The 20,426-nt window shown below is 39.0% G+C and overlaps 2 protein-coding genes across 2 annotated transcripts; both read right to left on the reverse strand.

Annotated features, from left to right (window-relative positions):
* Positions 1-1,019: 1,019 nt before the first annotated feature.
* LOC113681024 (uncharacterized) lies at positions 1,020-18,279 on the reverse strand. Its single transcript, XM_089181695.1, has 36 exons — positions 18,232-18,279; positions 17,881-17,934; positions 17,432-17,485; positions 17,076-17,129; positions 16,501-16,554; positions 15,927-15,980; positions 15,528-15,581; positions 14,860-14,913; positions 14,276-14,329; positions 13,379-13,432; positions 13,229-13,282; positions 12,779-12,832; positions 12,570-12,623; positions 12,433-12,486; positions 11,904-11,957; positions 11,274-11,327; positions 10,818-10,871; positions 10,605-10,658; positions 9,786-9,839; positions 9,602-9,709; positions 9,386-9,439; positions 9,083-9,136; positions 8,517-8,570; positions 7,944-7,997; positions 7,357-7,410; positions 6,684-6,719; positions 6,420-6,437; positions 5,914-5,931; positions 4,994-5,029; positions 4,497-4,526; positions 4,352-4,414; positions 3,657-3,798; positions 3,286-3,389; positions 2,630-2,692; positions 2,182-2,385; positions 1,020-1,709 (listed from the first exon to the last, which is right to left on the reverse strand). The coding sequence occupies exons 5-36, from the start codon at positions 16,522-16,524 to the stop codon at positions 1,554-1,556; spliced, it is 2,028 nt and encodes a 675-aa protein (XP_089037821.1). The 5' UTR covers positions 16,525-16,554; positions 17,076-17,129; positions 17,432-17,485; positions 17,881-17,934; positions 18,232-18,279; the 3' UTR covers positions 1,020-1,553.
* A 51-nt stretch (positions 18,280-18,330) lies between these two features.
* LOC149039571 (uncharacterized) lies at positions 18,331-20,378 on the reverse strand. The gene is made up of 8 exons (XM_089183137.1): positions 20,352-20,378; positions 20,210-20,263; positions 20,075-20,128; positions 19,938-19,991; positions 19,482-19,535; positions 18,939-18,992; positions 18,645-18,689; positions 18,331-18,414 (listed from the first exon to the last, which is right to left on the reverse strand). Exons 1-8 carry the CDS (start codon positions 20,376-20,378, stop codon positions 18,346-18,348), a joined length of 411 nt encoding a protein of 136 aa, XP_089039263.1. The 3' UTR covers positions 18,331-18,345.
* Positions 20,379-20,426: the final 48 nt, after the last annotated feature.

Genomic DNA, 20,426 nt, shown 5'->3' on the forward strand with positions numbered 1-20,426 from the left:
GTAATCGATAACAACGCATTAGCGTGTCATTAGCGTATCAATTTGCAATAATACCCAGTGTTTGAATTAAAGCGAGCTTACTAATTTCGGCCGTAAACAATTCTGAACTGAAATAACTGAAAAGAAAGTATATGGAGGCAATGGAAGCGGAGATAATTTTGATATTCAAGCACTAAGAACGTAAGACTCATATCTTTTCGCCAACGTGTGACATCTGTAATTACACAGGGTAACATAATCCTTTGCTGCCTTGCATTTGAAAGCACAACTCACAATTAACTACGTAAGTATGTACTTATTGACTGAGTGTGAAAGCCGGAAAGGGTAATATTTGGTAATAATATTATCGAATAGTCCACCAAACCGAATGGCTCGCTATTGAATGGCTCACCAAACTGAATGGCTCACTTTCAAATTGAATGACTCAGAAAAAAGTGTTCATTTTGTTTTGAAGCATTGGTATGAAGTTAAGTTTATTGATCGTGATCCTCACTGGTACACGCGCAGGGTCAAAGAGGCAATTCTCATAAGACTTCAACATAACAACATCGAAAGGGACAGTAGAATGGAAATTCCTGAAGCGTGGATGCCCACGATCAAAATACACATGAACCGGAGAGCCGTAGACAGTGCACCGCCGAGGACACAACTCAGCCAAGAAAAAAGAGGATTGGTAGTAGGCTAAAGCTTTCGCATATAACTTCAATTGCAATGTTCGCAGACCATCCCAGAAATCTGGCAAGCGTTAGAAAAATAGAAACGCTCCCGAGTTTACGGAGATGTCACTTCCCATCCTAGGCAATCGGGAATATCTTCGATTTTTTCATTCGTCGGAAACTCTGGGACAATCAAGAAACTTTGAAATCCCCAATCGTCTATGAAAACCAAGCTCAACGAACATTGTTCGCCTCAGTTATAGAATAAAACGAAAGGGGAATGAAATTCAATATGATAATTCATTCATTAAAAAAAATAGAACCGTATATATATATATATATATATATATATAAAAAACATATCAAATAATAAGAAGGGTTTATTTCATTTATCGCAAAACCCTGGCCAAAAAGCACTATATGAAAAATCAAAATCACGTACACTGAATGATAAAACATTAACAAAATAAACATTTCTTGTTTTTGAGAATATAGAGATTATTGACATAAATAAATAAAGCTGACATCAGCGCATTTAAAATACGAAAAATGATTTTATGTAATATTTATCGATTTGGTAATTAACTCCTCGAGCACTTCCGTGTTTTGGAAGGTTTAAAAGACTGCACGGTATTTAAAGGGTGTGTTGGATTCAGAGATACTTAGTTTTTCACCATTCGATATTTCAATTCTTGAATAAATAAAAGACATCTGGACACTTGTAGATGTAATCTGTATATTGGAAATTGATTTCTATTCATTCGTTCAATTGTTGAGTTCATTAATAGTATAAGCTTATGACCACATATGGAAGTCTTCTACGTTTCAGGACCCTGTGCGTCTTGAACAAGCTCTGCCTAAACGAAGAGTCTATTTTCCAGTTCTATAACTGCAGAATCAGTGATAAAAACAAACAGGGCTAAGCTCTAGTAAAAACTCTTTCTTCTTTTCAGAATTGGCTATGTCAAATGGAGCCATGTCAATGATTGGTAGCGCCTCCTTATCAACTGTGTTGATCTCTAAAATTGTCTCATGCCACTCATCGTTTAGTTCCTGTTGAATATGATTTGAACAAACCTTGAATTAGTGATGTTAAGTCAATAGATTAGTAAATTCACAGGCCAATCGATAGATCAATCATTCTATCAATTGGTTGGTCAGTTAGTTATTCAATCAGTTAGGCGGTCGGTCAAATAGTCACACAGTCACATTAGTCCAGAATTATTCCGTCAGTCAGACAGTCAGCCAGCTAGTCAAAGAGACATTAAAAAGTTCATAGATTTATTCAGTCAATGAATACGTCAGTCAATAAGTCAGTCAGTCAGTCATTAGCTCAGTCATTAGGTCAGTCATATAATTTTTCGGTCATTCAGAGTTTTCCTTTGTTTCACGCTCGCGACAAGACGACTAACATCTTTATTTCGTAAGGGAAATATAAAAAACTTGAGGATGAGAGACGAAATCCAAATAGATGGCTGTTGTCGAAAATCCTTTCTAAAATATTGTACGGTTTGTTTGTTTTTACCTTGCATCCATTCTTTAGGACAACAGGCTTAGTTCGGTCATTACCCGTAAGCTCCATTTCATTTACACCTTGCAGCATAATTGTTCGACCTCCGTCATCGTCCCAGGCGCGTGAGTTATAACAAAGATAGGTAATTTTCTGCGACACACGCCTGCTTAGAAGTCTCAAGAATCTCATTTGGACCGGAACCATGCTGTAACCCATCTGAAATTATAGAAGAAATCCGACTGTGAAGATCCTTGTCAGGGTTTTCAATAAAAGCCAGTTACGGGCGGTCTACTGCTGACCGTAGCACCTCTCACCGTCGTCAGTTTAGCCTGTAAAGAGGCTCTGGTGTTTGGGTTTCGCCTTACAGCACAGCCGCTGATGATACCATCATTAGCCACTTATAGAAAAAGTGATTAAAGATTATAAACACCACCAACAAATTCATTGACCTTATACTTACAAGTTCTAAGTCGCTAGTTGCTTCGCTTATCCACTCGAATGGTTTTGCATCCGGGGCTGTAATCTGCAATGAAATTGTTCTTGATAATTTCAAGCCCCCCCAAAAAAGTGTCCAGAAGCAAAGCTAGAATTTCTTAAGGGGAGGAGGGTGTGGTCATAGTAACGAACCTCAGCACGGCGAAAAAAAAATTGCAAGTGCAGTTTTTAGGACTAAAAGCGATTTATGCTGTAAGGATTATTCTGATCCACGTACTAAGTGCAATCCTTTATTATAAGGTTTGTATTTTGTCGACTTAACGAAAATATTAACCACTAAGTGTGCGGGGATGGTTACAGGTCACCCGAAGACCTCTCTCCTCCTAGAGCTAAACCCCTGGTGATATGTTGGCTTATGAAGAGTCTTTTGAGTCATTTGGCCATTTATCGCCATCTCTTCCCCCTTCCGGATGCAATGCTTGTCCAACGCAGCTTATCTATACCCCGCTTCATGTATACTCTACACCCCGGGTAGCAAAGCGGACAACGTGTTTTGCCCGAGAACACAACACGCTGACCCAGCCGGAAATTGCACCCCAAACTTCGGAAGCGGAGTCCACACCACAGCCCCTGGGCCACCTCGCTTCCCAAGAACAAGAAGAACAAATAATTACACCAGACCTGTTTGTTCTTTGGATAAACACAGGAAGCTCCTCGTTCAAAGTCGCAATAAACATATTCTGCATCACTGGAGCATCCTTCGTTGGGATCTATCCAGTACTCACCTGAAGAGAAATTGAAAATAAAAATGAAAATAAAGGAAAGGAAAGAAAAAAGAAAAGGAATGATTCTTGTCACTTCTGTCTCTGAGCAGGATTTGATTCATGTCTTACATGTTTTGCCAGAGCTGAAGGGTGGTCCCCTCAGAAATGGATAGTCTTTATTATCAATGTAATTAAGGATTTTCCCCATAACAACGGTTCGCTCTCGAAGAAACCATTAGCAATGCTCACACGGACTGTAAGATAATATGTGTGTTCGTATCTACTCACCACTGGGATAATCAGGATGTTCAAGGTTGAGTTCCCTACAAGATCGCGCAGGATGTGTCCTGGTGCCATTTTGTGATTTATAGAAATAAATAACACTGCTGAGACCCCTAAGATAATACTCTGTAGTACCAGCATGTTCCTTCTAAAAAAGAAAATCAACAACAGCATCAACAGTATCACCAACACCTGTGACAGCTGCACGAAAACAAAAGCTTAAAAATAGATGAATCAACGTCTGCATGAACCAATGAACACATTTAGCACAAGATTATGTTCTTAACCCTTTGACTCCAAGGAGTGGCTAACATCTAATTCCTCCACACAATTTCACTTCTGAATCAAACATTATGGTCACAAAAAAAGATGAAATGATAATCAACGAAACAAAGTCTTGATCGTTTTCAAGCAAATTCTCTTCATCAGCACTTTAGGAAATGTATGGAGAACGGTACAGAGCAAACGCTTACTGATGTTAGGATGCAGGGAGAATTTGTTTCACAATGAAGAAGTCCTTATGTTGGTGATCATTCCCTATATTCTCAAGACCTTAATGTGTGACTCAGGGGTGATAATGTAAGGAGAACTAAGATGCGAGTCACTCGTAAGGGTTAAAGGGCTAATGTGTCCATAATTTGTGTTTGTAATACTCATTAATTATAACTGCTGCAGCTACAGTGCTTCATAATAGACCCTACCTCTTGTGTTGAGTACAGTCTAAATCCTGGACCTTTATTTTGTTGGGTCTGATGTGAGTGCGTCTAAAAGTAACCAAAATATATTGGATGTAAACAAGGATAAAAAATAAAAGAGAAGAAACAGGATAACATCATTATTTCTTACCCAACCAAGAGGTATTTTCCCAGGAAGTCCCTGCATGAAAGAAAATCAAATCGAGGTAAGTCAGCTGATCGTAAAGTGCGATCGTGGAGTGTGATCGTGTAGTGTGATCGCACCAGAGAGAGAAGTCCAAAAAATTGCTGTTGCCGGTGAAAAAGACTGAAATTTCAACAACATGGGCAGAAATTGTCACTTGAATATTCCTTTCGTTTCCTGCCCCTTAAGGTAAATCGGCAAGAAAAAGGCACGAGCTGGTTGACTTAGGATTATCTGATTCTTTTTGCATTATATGTATGAGCAAAGTGTAAATTGCAATTCTTCGAGCTTCGACATTATTATTTCTTCCGTTGTAATTCAATTTTGGCAGTCGAAGGCTATTCCTGATTCGGGGCACGCATGATGCGTCTTCACTAATTACAAGCGGGCGAAAACACGTTAAGGATGGTAAAGGCTGATATGTACAGCAAGATGAACAATAGATGGAATAAATTGCGTCAAACCTGTTCTCCTGGTGGGCCAGGTGGTCCGGGGGGTCCCTAGGGTGAAATAGTAGAATAACATGGACATTTATGTTGCTCCCAAACACAGGGCGTGAAATTGTGCCTAATGCAGGCGCCAATGCGACTAAATATTTTACCATGGCGACCAAATCCTGAGAATTAGTCACCAAATTGGCGATAAGAATGCTTCATCCTAACCTTACATAGAGATATAGTGAATTAAAAAGATTTGCAAAGATAAATCCGCGGCAAACTTCCTCGTTAAGTTTGTTTCCAAAACGCAGCACATGCATATCGATCGATAACTAGAACCCATCTTGGATTTAGATGAGCTTGTAGGTTGTATATCATCCATCCTAGTGTCCACTTTGTGGCAAGTTAACTATCTTTTTCCTAACTTAATTTTGGAGGGTCTATCTATGACGCTGACAGCGTTAAAGAAAGATTTTGTTTGTCTTAAAACAGGGCGACCAAATTGTTTTTTAATTGCTTGTTAAACCACTTTGAAAAATTTAGGAGCCAAGTGGCAATCAGAAAAAAAAGTTAATTTCAAGCCCTGAAACATATTGGTGTACGGTTTTATCCCGCGCATGCGCGTAGGAACCAGTTAACACATGATAATCTCAGCTTGATGGTTTCGGAGTGATTGTTTGTTCGTTGTACTAAATAAAACAAAAATTTAGATCAGGCAGAGAGGCTTGAAATATCTTCATAAGGCTAACATTAAATAACCTTGTTTTCGTTGCTTCTGGAATCTTGGGACAACGCGAACGACAACAACAATAACAACGATGAAGATGACAACAACAACAACATCATCATCATAGGATAAAGGCTCAATAACAGTGCTATGGTCAAAAAATAAATACAATGCGAAAAAAGCATCACAGTTTACATATTAACACGACCCATTTACTTACTTGAAGCCCTTCGGATCCCTTGGAGGGAAAAAAGTAAAGACTGTCAAAGAGTTATTAGGCGTTAAACTAAAAGTTAGCTACACCTTATGAAAATGTTCCTAAGTCCCTACCAAGTGAGTTTCTAGCTACAAAATTATCCCTTTTACAGGCGCGTTAAAAATGTATTTCGACAATTTTTTTGCTATTGCGTATTCTATCTATCATCAAAATAAATTGTATCTTACTGAATGCGTTAAAGTATAGGTTCGGGAGAGAAAACCAGTGGGTAATTAGCCGTCTTCGATGCATACTGGTTGCATCTGAAGTGTTATAGATGATATTGTAATAGTGCCCTCTTGTGAAGAGTAGAGCGTCTTACGCTGACAGAGTCACGGAGGATAAATATGCATATCGATCAACAAGGAGGTACGGGTGGACTATAAGAACTATTTCCATAAGATTGCTGAGGTACATCGATAAAATTAATGATGAATCACGCATGTCGTCCAAAATTGAATACATCTTACCACTCTTCCTCTGGGACCCTAGGAAAAGCAAGCACAAAAACGAAAATGAAATCAGTCTAGAATTAGATTGTTAATGATTTATTAAGCAACCAAAGAAAATTATCATTCAAACTAAATGGACACTTGGGTGTCGTTTGGAGTTACTTTAGCAGCTTGGGGAAGAATAATTGGAACTCTAATGATAGTTTTCGGGCCTAGAAAGAAATTTTTTAATTATTCCTGAAAGGTTAGCTTGAAATAGAGTCTTAGGATATTTGTACTTACAGGACTTCCATGTTCTCCTTGAGGTCCGACAACCCCCTTAAATTAATGAAAGTAGGTTTTCATTGACATTTACTGACAAGATTGAGGTAAATTTCCTCACACAGTACAAGTAACTTCAATGACGAGCTTTGCAGCAAAATTGAAAGCAATGAATGCAATAATAAATGTTGACAATTCACAATTATGATCGTCACAAAACTTTAATAACTGAGCTGAAGAAGATCATAACTGCTTTACTGGCACGATGGTTACTGGAGATCTTGCCCATCCGCCACTGTCTATACGTATGGTAGTTTTCTACAACCCCCCGCCCTCCCCCCCTCCGAGTGTGGCCTTATGTCCAATTAGAACAGCTCATTATGCTAAGGTACTAAGACTAATAATAGCTCTACGATCACACAATCTCTGTCTCCTGTGATGCTTCAACGTTTACATGAGAACGAACGAAAAAAGCACAGCGCGCGAGAAAAACGACGAGAGGGAGGGGGGAGGGTTTAGGCTTTTCCTCCTCGTTGCTCCTTTCGAGATCTCCTCCAATTTTCCCTTGCCCCCTCGTTCGTTCGTCTCCAGCAACCGAGAACCTAAAAAGAAGCTAGTGATTGCTTGCTTGGTTGCCGATTAAATCATACTACGAACTTGCAGCTCTGGAACGCAAACTGATCGTAACACCCACCTCGGCTCCAGTGAAGCCTTGTGGCCCAGGTGGTCCTTGAGGTCCCATAACTCCCTACAACAAAAATAACTCGTGCACAAATTGTTTTTTCCCTTTCAATTTTTCACGTCCATCTTTGCCATTAGCAGAAGAAAAATCGACTCATAACAATACAAGCTACAAGTCAATCGATGTGGGTACAACTCTGAGTAAAGTCGTTGGTGATAATACGTCAGATATAGTTATCAACTCAAATGTTGGATCGTTTAGACTTCTTTTCCACAACTTGTTTCTCCAGTAAGCGGGATTCGTGCCATGTATGGAGTAAGCGATGACCCAGGTTATCAATAAGATCTCTGTAGCTCAGTGGTAGAGGATCGGAGTACGAATCGATTTCCCGTGGGCGATTCTCTGTGCCACGCTCGTGACAAGATGAAAAGCGTCTGTTTTAAACTAACTTTTAAACTGATTTATAAAGAAAAAAGCGCTTTACGCTGTCAAATATATCAAAGTACAGCAGGGATAGGCCAGGCTGCCCTTTCTTTGAAAGAAATTTTCAAATGATCACGTTAAGATTATCTTTGAATTGAAATCTGTGATATTCTTACCTTTGGTCCCAGTGGTCCAATACTAGCATTACGCCCTGGTTCGCCTACGTCACCCTGATGCATAATAATGAGAAATATCATAATGAAAATGCCATCATTATCGTCGCTGCAAATGTCGTGCTTTCACTCAAGAATACAGCTATTCCTAAAAGTACTGTAGTAAGGCATTAACGGTAAACTTAATATACGATTAATGGAATAGTTCATCGAACCTAAATCTCCAATTAGACAATAATCACAAAATAAGAAAATGCCTTTTTTGTTTTGGCTTGGTGTTTTGTTTTGGCTCTGTGTCTACAGAGAGGACCAGCACTTTCAATACTTACTACGGCGTCATTCAAGTTAACCTTTTATACTTTAACATCAGTATACATAGTCTCCTTTTCTTTTCTATATATTTCCAAAGGGGCTGACAAGGAGAATTGAATTTCTTAAACAATCAATAGCTTTTCAAAGTATGTGATCATTTCTTTTATTCTCGCGACCTTAATGTTTGATTCAGGGGTGATAATGTAAAGACAAATTCGATGCTAGTCACTCTGAGGAGTCAAAGGGTGATAGGTCTTTCCTTACTTCCTCTCCAGGCGGACCAGGCATTCCTAGGGAACCTGGAAATCCTGGGTCACCCTGAAATGAAATGACATATGTATAAACTTCGTCTGTTTTCTTGAATTTAACCTAATTTGGTGAAGGGGGATAAATGATTCAACAAACAGCGAAAGCAAAATAATTTGCACATCAGAAAAGGTTCAGATTGTACCACATCTTTTAAAAATATCGCGACATAGATTTAAAAAAAGGTGCTTTGTAATAACTTTAGAATGGCTCCGTCCGAGTTTGTGAAGAACGAGTGACGGCTTGTCTAATTTAATAAAAAAAAAAAAAAAAAAAAAAAAACTTGGGAAAAATTTGCCAAGGATTCCTAAACAGCTGACTAATCAATAGATGTCAATGAGGCGAAACCTAGGTGAATATTATTCCTTGTGACGGGCTTCTTTAAAAGCTTTGAGCAACATTATGTGTAGCATTAAAATTGTACAATAAAACATTCACTGACAAAAAAGAGAACAGTGATCGATGCAGCAGTTCAATAACAACAAAGAGGAAAAGGGAAATGCAGGTAAGGGATAAATAATTACCGTCTCTCCCTCTAATCCACTGTCTCCCTCGTCGCCGGCCTCTCCATGTATTCCCTAAGGAACAGACAGGGTACATGAAATGTTTGAATTCCTTTCAATATTATAATAGAGATTAATAAGCTAATTATGGCTGTATATTTTCTGTTGATCGTTCCTCACAAGTTAGTTATTATGGTAACTGAAAAGGAATGAAGACAAACCAACAACAGCAAAAAGAAAAAGAAACAAAAAAACAAAAACGCAAAAACAGCAGGGACAGAAACAACTAAAAAACATAGAAAGTGTTGCATAACAAACACCAACCTCCGCTCCAGGTAATCCTATCGATCCCGTGCTTCCATTCGCGCCAATATCTCCCTACAGAAGAAAAATTTCAAACAGAGCTAATCAGGTTTTAATAAAGACTCCTTTCACACAAACAGAGGGGTGATTTATTTGCCCATCAAGACTAATTCGCAATCATTCTATATGCATACTGATTACACTCTGAAGTTAGTCTGTCCCCTACGCGTTACTCACCGTCTCTCCCTGAACTCCTCTTTCCCCTCTCTCCCCAGACTCTCCCATAAAACCAATCATTCCTTGCTGCCCAGGCTTCCCAAGTCTTCCACTTTCCCCTTCGTCTCCCTGGAAAATGTAAACAAAAGATGATTAAACGAAAAGGCAGTTGGAAGATTAGGTTAGTTTAGTTGGAGTTCCTTACTTTTTCTCCAGGCTCTCCATCTTGTCCCGGCTCACCGTCTTGTCCACGGATCCCCTTGGAGATGAATAAAATGCTTCTAATTTCAATTATCGTAAGCAAGTCACATAAAGGTTTAAGACTGTTGTGATTGGTTGAACGGCAAACAAAGAAGAATAAAAGATTAATCTAGGTACTACAGGAGGCCTCTTCAGTGCAGCGCGCAGGAAATCCCACCGCCAACGGATGCTTTCGACCTTGAAGTTTCGAACTTATTTCAAACTTCCGTATCACGAAACAAATTCATGATTTTTATGGAAAGAACGACAGTAGCGACGAAATGAAATGTTGGAATTGGACAGGAAAGTTGGGAACACAAGACAATAGTGTGTTTCAGACATAAAAAACGCGTTAATTCGGTGTGATTCCAAAACTCCTTCTCAAGAGAAATCTGTAACCTAAGAACAAAAGATTAAGGGTTTTCATGCGCGGTTCTTACTGCAGATTAAGGTTGGAGTATATTTGTTTTCTCGTATGCTTTCTTTAGTATTCCTGAGAGCAGGTACCAATAGAGTACAGAAAGTGATCCCGAACTGCTTCGCCCTCGCTTCATTTTACTCTGTGATTGGTTTAGAAAAACACGCCACTCTTTAAAAAAACTAAAAACCAATTCCAACTAGGTCTCTTGTATTTTCCTGCACTTCAAACAGGTTGCCTGAAGAGTTCTCATTCTAATGTCACCTTTTTTCTGACTGGTAATGGTTAATACTTTGCTTTCGATTTTTCGAAACTCAATCGAAAACTGCTTCATTGATTACTTTGTTTACTTGTTTGATTACTTACAGGTTGTCCATCGATACCAGAGGATCCTTCGTCCCCGGCTGGCCCAGGAAATCCCTGAAAGTTAGACAAGAAAAAGACCTCCCTGAACATGAACCATGAGAACTCCAGGTTACAATTCCGTGGCAGACACCTAACTAAATAATGGCTTGAGTTATCTGGTGCTTCAATCATTTCATTCGCTAAAGGAGTAGTAAGCTACGAAGGTTTACTTACCAGAAATCCAGGCTCACCAAGTGCTCCGGGTATACCATCAGTCCCACGATCTCCCTGGAAAAAGAGAGTCCAAGATTGATGGATAATTTCGGCTGTCTCCCAACGAAATGCAGTTCGTTTTCAGTCACGCATGAACCTTTTTTAGTGATTTGGTTCAACTTATGCATGTGCGTGTTTTCCTAATTAAGTATTCAGCATACACGTGGTATTTGTCTCGCAAAAAAACCGCTTCAAGCGTCCTCCTAAGTCCTTCTTGATCAATTCCTAGGCAAAGTTGGGTTACACGTACTGGTAATTGTTCAACAATTGTTTCCTAAAAAAGGTTTCAGCGCTTCCGTTTTCTGCTGATTTCAAATTGTTTCCCATAGACTTTCTAAAGAGAAGGTATCGGTTGCCATGAACAGGTAACATACCAACTATATTTGAAATTGCAGGTCACTATGTTTTTTAACTCACCACTTCTCCATCTGCTCCTGGCGATCCGGGACGTCCTGCGAAACCAGGTATTCCCTACAAGATGTTTTTAAAACAAGCACTTAACGCAGAGTGTGACAAGTCACAGAACGAAAATAGTGAAACACGAAACTCGAAAAAATACGTTGATATCTACGTAGATGCAACATAGAACTCCTACATAATTGTTCTTATAGCGCACGAGTTGATGTTAATTTCAAGATGTTAATGTTACTATTCCGATTAAATCAAACACTCCAGCAGGCGTGGCACCATTTACATAAAAAAAATTTATTCAATATATTTCCTTTTTACACCCATTGCCGTACAAATCTCAAGCAATTAACAATTCTCTACCAAGGTCCTAAAATTTGGAACTCTCTTCCTGTTTCAGTCACTCGTTCGTCAAACCTTAGTTTTAAGACGAAAATGCAAGAGTTTTTAACCAAATAATCACTGAATTGGCCTAGCCGCACATTCGCAGCTCTTTTTATTTTATTAATGTAGGTGGGGTGGCTCTATCATATGCCCGGTGGCTTCCTGGGTCTCCTCCCCTAGCTATAACCGCTGTAAATAAATTTTTTGAATTGTGTAAATAAGGCAAATAAAAGATAATGATACTAATCGTATTACCTCCCTTCCTTGGTGTCCCTTTGGTCCAGGTTCTCCAGGTGGTCCAATTTGTCCCTACCGACAAAACATAAAAATGGTAACTGATGATTTCGTTAAACGAGTGATGAAAACTAGCATTCTACTCAGCATTATATCTTACGCTCCTTATTGAGCAGTCAAGTCGGATGATTAAGCTAAGAATGGCTTAATCTCAGACAGTGGAGGCGGGACCTGAATGCAAATTTTAGTTTTATTTCTTTTCACCAGGTTGCAGGGGGGAGGGTGGGGGACTTTTCCTTTTGGCTGGATTCCAAATTTTTTCAGGTATGATTCTACATAAATTATTTTTTTTTAAACGCATAGCGTTTCTTTGTTTCTTTGTTTTTGGTTGATGCTTTTCTTAATTTTAGGTGAAGTGTCAACTTCTGGTGGAAAGGGCATTGGTGGGTGCCACAACGAACTGGTCTCAATAGCCCATGCACTCAAGTTAATGTCTTTGTCCCCCGTAACTAAGATAATGATGACATTGGTGTATCAGATGATAAATTACCATCTGTCCTTGTTTGCCTGATAAACCATTCTCGCCACTTGTTCCAAATATACCCTGATAAGATTAAAACAGAGAGGAAACATTTTAGCAAACAGTCTCGTTCACTTTCAAATAAAACTCAATCAAACGTCAAGTACCTGAAGCCCTGGCAGTCCAGGTTTTCCTGCTCGTCCAGGAGGTCCCTGGGCACCCTGGGATAAACAACAAATTGATTTAAAACAAACGAATTGACTCTTTTGCGTCTAATCCCTTTACAATTCCTCTTTCTTTCTTGTCTCTTTCTTTCAGAACTTATCATTTAGATTCAGTTTCCTCTATTTAAATGGCGAAGGTACACTTAACAAACCTTTGTGCCAGGAATGCCCGGTCTACCATCTTTTCCTGGTCTACCTGCAGGACCCTGGAAAAAAGAATTCATTTTAATTTTCTATTTATTTAACTATCAAATATTCAACAAAACGATACACATTCATCACAATATTGTTAGAAAACGAAACAAAACTTAAAAACAGAAAACGAGAATGATTCAAAAACAGGAATAACGATCAGGTGAGTTGGTTTAACCGTTTCATTCCGGGGAGAGATTAAAAATGACATTTTTTAACAACTCCATATCATCTTTAAGCATTTAAGATAATAATAGAAAAGAAATAAAACAGGGGATAACGATTGATTTAACACAAAACTCTCAAAGCTAAAAAATCTTACCAAAGAAAAAACAAACAAAGAAAATGAACATTTTGCTTGCAGCGAAGTAAACCAAGCTGAGTTAAGTTTCAAAGAGCAAAAGCCATACCTCTCTTCCGTGAGGACCTGGACGGCCTGGATTGCCTGGTCTACCTCTTAAACCCTAGATAAGAGGAATAGAACGCTCTGTTACAACACACCACGTGGCATAATTCATAACAATGATTTAGCTATCAAGTTGGTACAAAGTGGTACTCACTACAGCTCCAGGACGTCCTTCATTACCAGGTTCGCCTTCAGACCCGATGGAACCCTGCAATTTTAGACACAACTTGAATATTTAACACGATTAGGTATTTATATTTGTAGGTGAGTGCACTTCGTAAGAGCTAACGTTAGTATGGTGTTGAGCGTGTTTTAAATTCAATTAATAGGGTTTTTCTAAACTCTGTTACGGCTTTTTTGCTGACAAGCGAGAGTACTTGGTAAGAGTTATTGTTAGAGTGGTGTAGTACGTGTTTGCAATCTGTTCAATATTTCTGCTCGTGCGTGACTCTCCTAGACACACTACGTGGAGAAACATAAGTAAAACTAAGGAATACCCGATGACCTCTCGCATTTCTCAAAGAAAACTCCTTTTTGAAACATTTACCTACTAAGATGGAGGAGCGTTTTGCTAGATTTTTCTCATCAAGTCTAACTAGAAAACGCGGAAAAGTAGTCTAACCCCAATTTATCAGCGTTGTTTTTATTTGTTCATTTTTCGCGCTGGGTTGTTTGCAAACGCTTTTCTCCTCTTCGCAGCCAAAAAACATATATAATTGTTGGATGATGGTTTTTGATTGTTCTCGAGACACTTTGAATACGAGGACAAGTATCAGGACATATTTTCGCGCTGATTGAGGCTAATGTACATATGCACGGCATAGACGAATACTAAACAGAATATTCACCCTGATTATACAAATGTCATTTGTTTGCAACTGCTAAATAAAGCTAAATTGTTTGAGTCTTCTTGATTCAGTGTGCGTTAAAAAATAGTTCTCACGATCAAGATCACGAACAGTGGAGATATTTGGTGAGCGAACCGTAATTTTATGAAGCCTAAAGTATATCAAAACAGAACATACATCGCTAGTCAATAATTCACATTTACCAATTCTCCAGCTGCTCCTTTGGTTCCCAGGTCTCCAATTTCGCCTTTCCCTCCCTTGGTAAAAGAAAATCATGGATAAATTTGATATCATGTGTTTCAAATAATTATGAGAGACGAGCCTAATCAATTTAGAGTTACATCCATGGTTTTTATTATTCGGTTGGTTCAAAATAATTGTAATGCCACCGAACGTTATGACTAATCATTCTGCTAATTCTTATCAATTACCAAAATAACGTTTTCAGTCATGTGCTAGGCAGCTATGTAAATCTCTAGAATAAACAGAACTGTTCACAAAGAAAAGTGTTGAGATCCATGAGTACTTCGGCAGACTAACATGGCCGCCATGTCGTTGATTACCTGATCAATACGGCTACCGTGACGTCACGTCAAAAACAAATTAAGAAAGAAAGCTGTCAATGTTACCTGCCAGTCAACTTACAGACTTTGTGATCAATGTTGGCAAAGACCTCATAATATTATAGACGTAATGTTTGTCCGGTATTTATATTTATGGTCAGTGATTTGGCCCACACGGACCGAACACAAACCTAATCAGGGGGAGAATTCTCAAATGGACTTACCTTATCTCCAAGTCCTCCTTTTTGTCCCGCAGGACCTTGTGGTCCTAAGGGACCCTGTGGAAAAACAATCACGAACTTTTCAGTAATTTAAATGCGAGGCACGTTTTTCATGTGATCTTTACTATCTCCAAACATACAGTAACAAACAAACAAAAGGACCAAAAAAAAAACAAAAAAACGAAACGAAGTTACATATAGTTACCTAATTATTGAAACAGGCTGAGACAATTCTCGAAAACATGAAATGAGATCAGTGTTAGCACTGGTTAAGTACGCAGTGCCATAGTATATTATTCTTTACATGTAGATCCGAAAAAAAATAACGTTTTACAAGAGGGAAAATCGTTAGTAAAAACATAAAATGATGAGGAAAATCATTGTAAACATGAGTCGCTTTGAAACTATCGCACGAAATGTCAAGAAAAATTAAGGAATATAAAGTGTAAAGGTCGCTATTGACAACAGTCAAGAACCAATTGATTCTTTAAGAAGAGCATCAGGTCTAAGGGTGACGTTTCCATTTATTTGATGGCGCTTCGTATCACTCGTTCGTTTGCTTACATGATCCATTAAGAATAAGCCTGACTCGCTGTCAAACGGAAACTTAGAAGAAAAGATAGTAAGGCATAGAAAACTAATATCATAATGAAGCAAAAAGGTCAACCTACAGGTCCTCCCATCAATCCCGGAATTCCTGGCGTTCCTGGTGGGCCTTTCAAGCCCTAAAATAAAGTAAAAAACAGAAATTAAAATTTAAAATGACTGTGAAAAATTTGCTACGGAGTGTCGAAAGTAATCTGAGGTTCTACTGGTTTTGCTTTGTTTCGCTCGGTGATTGGCCAAGAAAACTCGAAACTAAATCAAAACTAAACCAATTGCGGCTTGGTCGCTCACGTTTTACATTTTTCATGGTTTTTTTCCATGTTTCCATTGGCTCCTTGATCTAGTAAAATTCTGAAACCTTCAGATTGACGCCAAAAGGAAAGAACAGGGATCCAAGATCAACTTTTTTAAGTCGCCATTTGCCAACTTAAATAAAGAAATAGAAATTGCAAATCTATAGTTACCTCTGAACCTCTCTTTCCACTTCGACCTGGTATTCCGTTTACACCATCATTCCCCTGTGATAAAAAAAGAATCTTAGTTAATTTGTTGATACTGTGACTATGTCAATAATTTTATGGTAGTTTTTCAAGTTGTAGTTCACCGTTTTGCTCCTCAACCTTTTCTTTTTGGTCCGTCACTTTCTCCAGCGGCGAACGTGGCGGGAAATATAAAGCAAATCCTGTGTTCTAATGGGAAACTCGCTCGGGATTGCCCGCTTTGATCCCACAGATTCTTCGTACTTATTAGTGCAACTTTTCCCGTTACACGAAGAGGCTATTCGGAACATTTTACAATAAGGGAATTGCAAGCCATTCTTGATGACGATAAGAGATAAACAAGACGATCAAGTTTATAGCGATTCGGTGGCGTAATCTCCCTATTGATGAAGCCTAATCCGTCAATATGGCGTCGAAGAGATCATCAAAATATCATTAAATACATGCAACTCTTTTTGACTCTTATCAATGTGCCATACATGAACTTCATCCTAAAAGATCCATACCAACGTACGTAACCGGCATGGCAATCACTCACTTTTGCTCCACGTGGACCTGGCATTCCAAGTGATCCAGGTCTTCCGTCCTCTCCCTGTCAAAATTAAAAACGGTCTCTCAACTGAGTCCTGGCGCCAAGCTAACATTGCTAAGCTCGGTGAGCCTAGTGAGCTTGATGAGCTCGGTGAGGTAAAACTTGAATGTGGGGAGACATAATATGCTGTAAAAAACAGAGCTAAACGCAAAGAAATTATTCTTGCCTTACGTACCACAAGAGATGAAGAGGACGGTTCTTAATAGAGCGCACTTAAAATGATGATAAATAGAATGTAAATATACAAAAAGACGAAAAAATTTCCCAGAGTAACTTTGATTATTACACTGTCCAATTATAAAAGTAACGTGTGCACTGTTTGATTACTTTTCAAAAAAGCCGGCTTAAAACTTAACACAATGAATCGAGTCAATCGCACTGCGCTGAGAGACAATTAGGTTGCGAGGATCACCAGTCCAAAATGAGTGCAATAGAAAAAAAGATATTTACATGATTAAATACATAATAAAATCGCTATGTCAGAAGTAAGTGAACTTCACTGAGAAAGTTGAATAGCTTACCGGGGCACCAGACTGACCATCATCACCAGGCAAGCCAGGATTCCCCGCAATTCCCTGTAACAAAATGAGAAATTACGCCAAAAGTCCATAAAAAAGGGTTGAGAGGTCCCCTTGTCCTTTTAGTTAGGTACAATCCTTAAGTGACACCTATATAAGAATGTTGAAAACAATTTGTGACACAAAACAGACTTAAGCAATGTTAAAGGAAGTTAAGGGAAATGATCACAGTTTCATAAGCTCTTGATTTTCTGACCAAATTCTCCTCGTCTCCATCACACCAGGAATGTAGAGAGAGTAGTGTGGGGAATGTGCATACTACCGCTGAGGGTATAAGGAGATGAAAATTATTTTCAAACCTTTTCTCCTTTCGATCCTCTTTTTCCAGGAAACCCAAGTAACCCCGGCCAACCCTGAAGAGAAAAATAGTACTGGTACTTACCAATCGCTTCAGCTGACAGAACTAGTTTACTTTTTGACGTTTTTCAGAGGTGAATAAGCGCGCTATGCTATCGATACAGCTAAGGGAGTGTAACCTGCGCTTGCCCTGATACTTTCACGCCAAACTCATGTGTCATTCACATTTATCTAGCACTTGCCTTCGTGCGCTCGTAAAATGAGCAATATTTGAATAATGAATAAAAATAAATCAATGGTTCAACGCCCTACCATTTATTTTTTATGTGGGGCAGGAAAAGCAGGGTAATATAACTCAATTGTTTCGTCACATATTTCACTAATTTTATGTAAGTTCTGATTCTGCGCGCGACTAAACGTGAAAAATGTAGATAACCAAACATCTATTTACAGGTGGGCCTGAATTTCCATTTCGACCTCGAGATCCACGTTGTCCTGCCCCGCCCTTAAAAATAGAAACAAAGAATATATTAATGAAAAAAAGAAACAAAGATAAATATATGAGAAAGTCATAGTTTTCCTCACACGTTTGATCTCAGATAATGCCTTTTCACTCGTTGTGAATACTTACAGGTTGAATGGTTTATAAGCGAATAGATTAACTCAAGGATAAAAAGAGAGGTTTTAGTGACAATACATGTTGCTTTGGCTTCACAAATGCTAATTCACAGTTTTAATTTTCCAAAGAATAAACTGCTCACATAAAGCAATACATTCTAATGGATGCACATATTAGCTTTACCGGAGCTCCATCTTCGCCATTACTTCCAGCTTTGCCAACTTTTCCAGGTGGGCCCTAACCAAAAATACCCAAAAAGGAAATGTCAGTAAAATAAGAGAGGAATAATTTACCACTTTATAATTTACTTTCCAGACTTACCTGGGATCCAGTCAGCCCAGGTTTACCAACTGGACCACGGTCACCCTGTGGAAAAATAGAATAATATCCTTGGTTAGTTAGCGCAACACGCTGTGGCATGTCAACAACGTTTGTGTTGAAGAAGTGCGGCCTTTATGCTTTTTGGGAGAAACCAATCTCTTATGAACCAAGATTTCTGGCCACTAATAAGCTTATTAGAAGAGTCGTTGCCTGATTAATCGACACAGAAGAAACATCCTCATGGAACCAAATATCGAGGCTGAGTTACGACTTACCAGCTGACCAATTTTACCGTCCTTTCCACGTTCTCCTGTTCGTCCCTGAAGAAAGCGAGAACATAGCTAACGCAAAGTTTGGGCTGTAAACTAAAATACCTCTAGGCTCCCTCCCTACAAAGAGGGTCGCTCAGGAAATGCCTGGAAACCGTAGCTTATTAATAAGGAAAATGAAATTTTTTTGAGGCGGAAACTGGGCACAAGTTTGATCATATCAGCTGGCTTAACCTTACAAAGTTGAGTTTTCTTCCATACAATTTCAAACCATCGAGACATTCATCCAGTTTTTCTTACCCGGAGACCGGGACGTCCAGTGTTGCCCATAGGGCCAGGAACTCCAGCTACTCCCTAGAGTCATACGGATAAGAGTGTTTTAGTTTACGCGAGGATGAAACTACTGCAGTGGTTGCTCAGTTGGAAGAGATGCGAATTGCCGCGCAGGAGGTCGAGGGTTTCAACCTGATCAGACCAGATCTTAACATAAAACCTTTGAAACTTCATCTACAAATCGTTCAATTTAGTCCTTTTGAACAGGAACTGAAAACTGCGGGTCCGTCGCCTACATCTTTAGTTTTACATGGTTAGCAAGATATACCTTTAAAAGACCTTAAGCACAATGCGGACAAAGTGGAACACAAGGCTCTCGCTGTTGTGCTCCGACCATCATTCTCATATTGACAAGGTTGGGGTGATGGATGCACGGATAAATGGGAATAGTGAAATACAACTGTCAAATCTGGCGAACGTATGCTATTATCTTCCAGGTAAGGGTGACGCTAAGAAGGTCTTTAGGGTAACATGAGCGGAAGTCATATCAGATACTCTCTACAAACTTACCACAGGTCCTTGTAAACCTCGGAGACCCATCGTGCCTCGTTCACCACGACGCCCCTTTTGAAGAAAAGGATAGTTTCAAGCCATTAGCATTGATTCGTTTCTGTTCACGACTGATTCTTGATTTTCTTCTCATTTTTAACTCGTGTAAACAAGTTTTAATGGGGACTCCGATATGCAAATAACTCACTCACACACTCACTCATTCACTGATATGTGGATATATGCGTTTATCATTCTACGGAGTTGGATGGTTACCATAATTGCAGAACTCTCCGTGATTCTCCGGAAGCGGGGCTTTTGAGATAAGAGCAAACTTGCAGTAAGACCGATAATTAGAAGTTCACAACCATGTTTAAACTCTAGATTAAGTTCTTTATGCAATATTTGGCCATAGGTATTCTTTTAATTTTTTTTTTTGTTATTCGCATTGATGTCCTTTCGATTTTAAGCACTTACAGCTCTTCCTGTTCTTCCGGGTGTCCCAGTCGAGCCTTTAGCACCATTATCACCCTACCGATAACGAAATAAAAAATGAATAACGGATATCAGAAGGAAGATTCCTAAAATTAAATATTAAAGTGGAGCAATTTCACCTTTGGTCCTCTCGATCCCGCACGGCCTGACGATCCATCTTTACCTTGTTGGCCCTGAATAAAAATTAAAAAAAAAAACGCTCATCGATGTTTTGACCATTGTCCGTGGACAGTGAAAGTTACGTTGCTAAGTACCATTGTTCCCTTTGCTCCTCGAAGGCCAGGTAAGCCATTAATGCCTGGTAGACCCTAACGATTAACAAAAGAAAACAAACAAATTATTAAAGTTACCAAAAGGTAAATCCGTCTGTTTTCTCCTCCGATCGTCGCCGAGTACTGAGTACACAGGGGATAACGTTATCATTGCCGGCACTGAAATCATCCTGTTTATTAGGAAATATCTAGCATTTTG

This window comes from Pocillopora damicornis, chromosome 9, assembly GCF_964200805.1.
Source record: "Pocillopora damicornis chromosome 9, jaPocDami1.2, whole genome shotgun sequence".
Classification (NCBI taxonomy): Eukaryota; Metazoa; Cnidaria; class Anthozoa; order Scleractinia; family Pocilloporidae; genus Pocillopora; species Pocillopora damicornis.

Excerpts from the sequence above, each read along its gene's own strand:
- LOC113681024 (XM_089181695.1), bottom strand. The coding sequence starts at position 16,524 with ATGCCAGGTCCACGTGGAGCAAAA. Across the intron at positions 11,328-11,903 it reads AGGGACACCAAGGAAGGGAG|GGAATACCTGGTTTCGCAGG; the intron begins GTAATACGATTA and ends AACATCTTGTAG. Across the intron at positions 9,137-9,385 it reads TAGGATTACCTGGAGCGGAG|GGAATACATGGAGAGGCCGG; the intron begins GTTGGTGTTTGT and ends TCTGTTCCTTAG.
- LOC149039571 (XM_089183137.1), bottom strand. The coding sequence starts at position 20,378 with ATGATAACGTTATCCCCTGTGTACTCA. Across the intron at positions 20,264-20,351 it reads CGTTATCCCCTGTGTACTCA|GGTCTACCAGGCATTAATGG; the intron begins GTACTCGGCGAC and ends GTTAATCGTTAG. Across the intron at positions 18,993-19,481 it reads GAGGTTTACAAGGACCTGTG|GGAGTAGCTGGAGTTCCTGG; the intron begins GTAAGTTTGTAG and ends GTATGACTCTAG.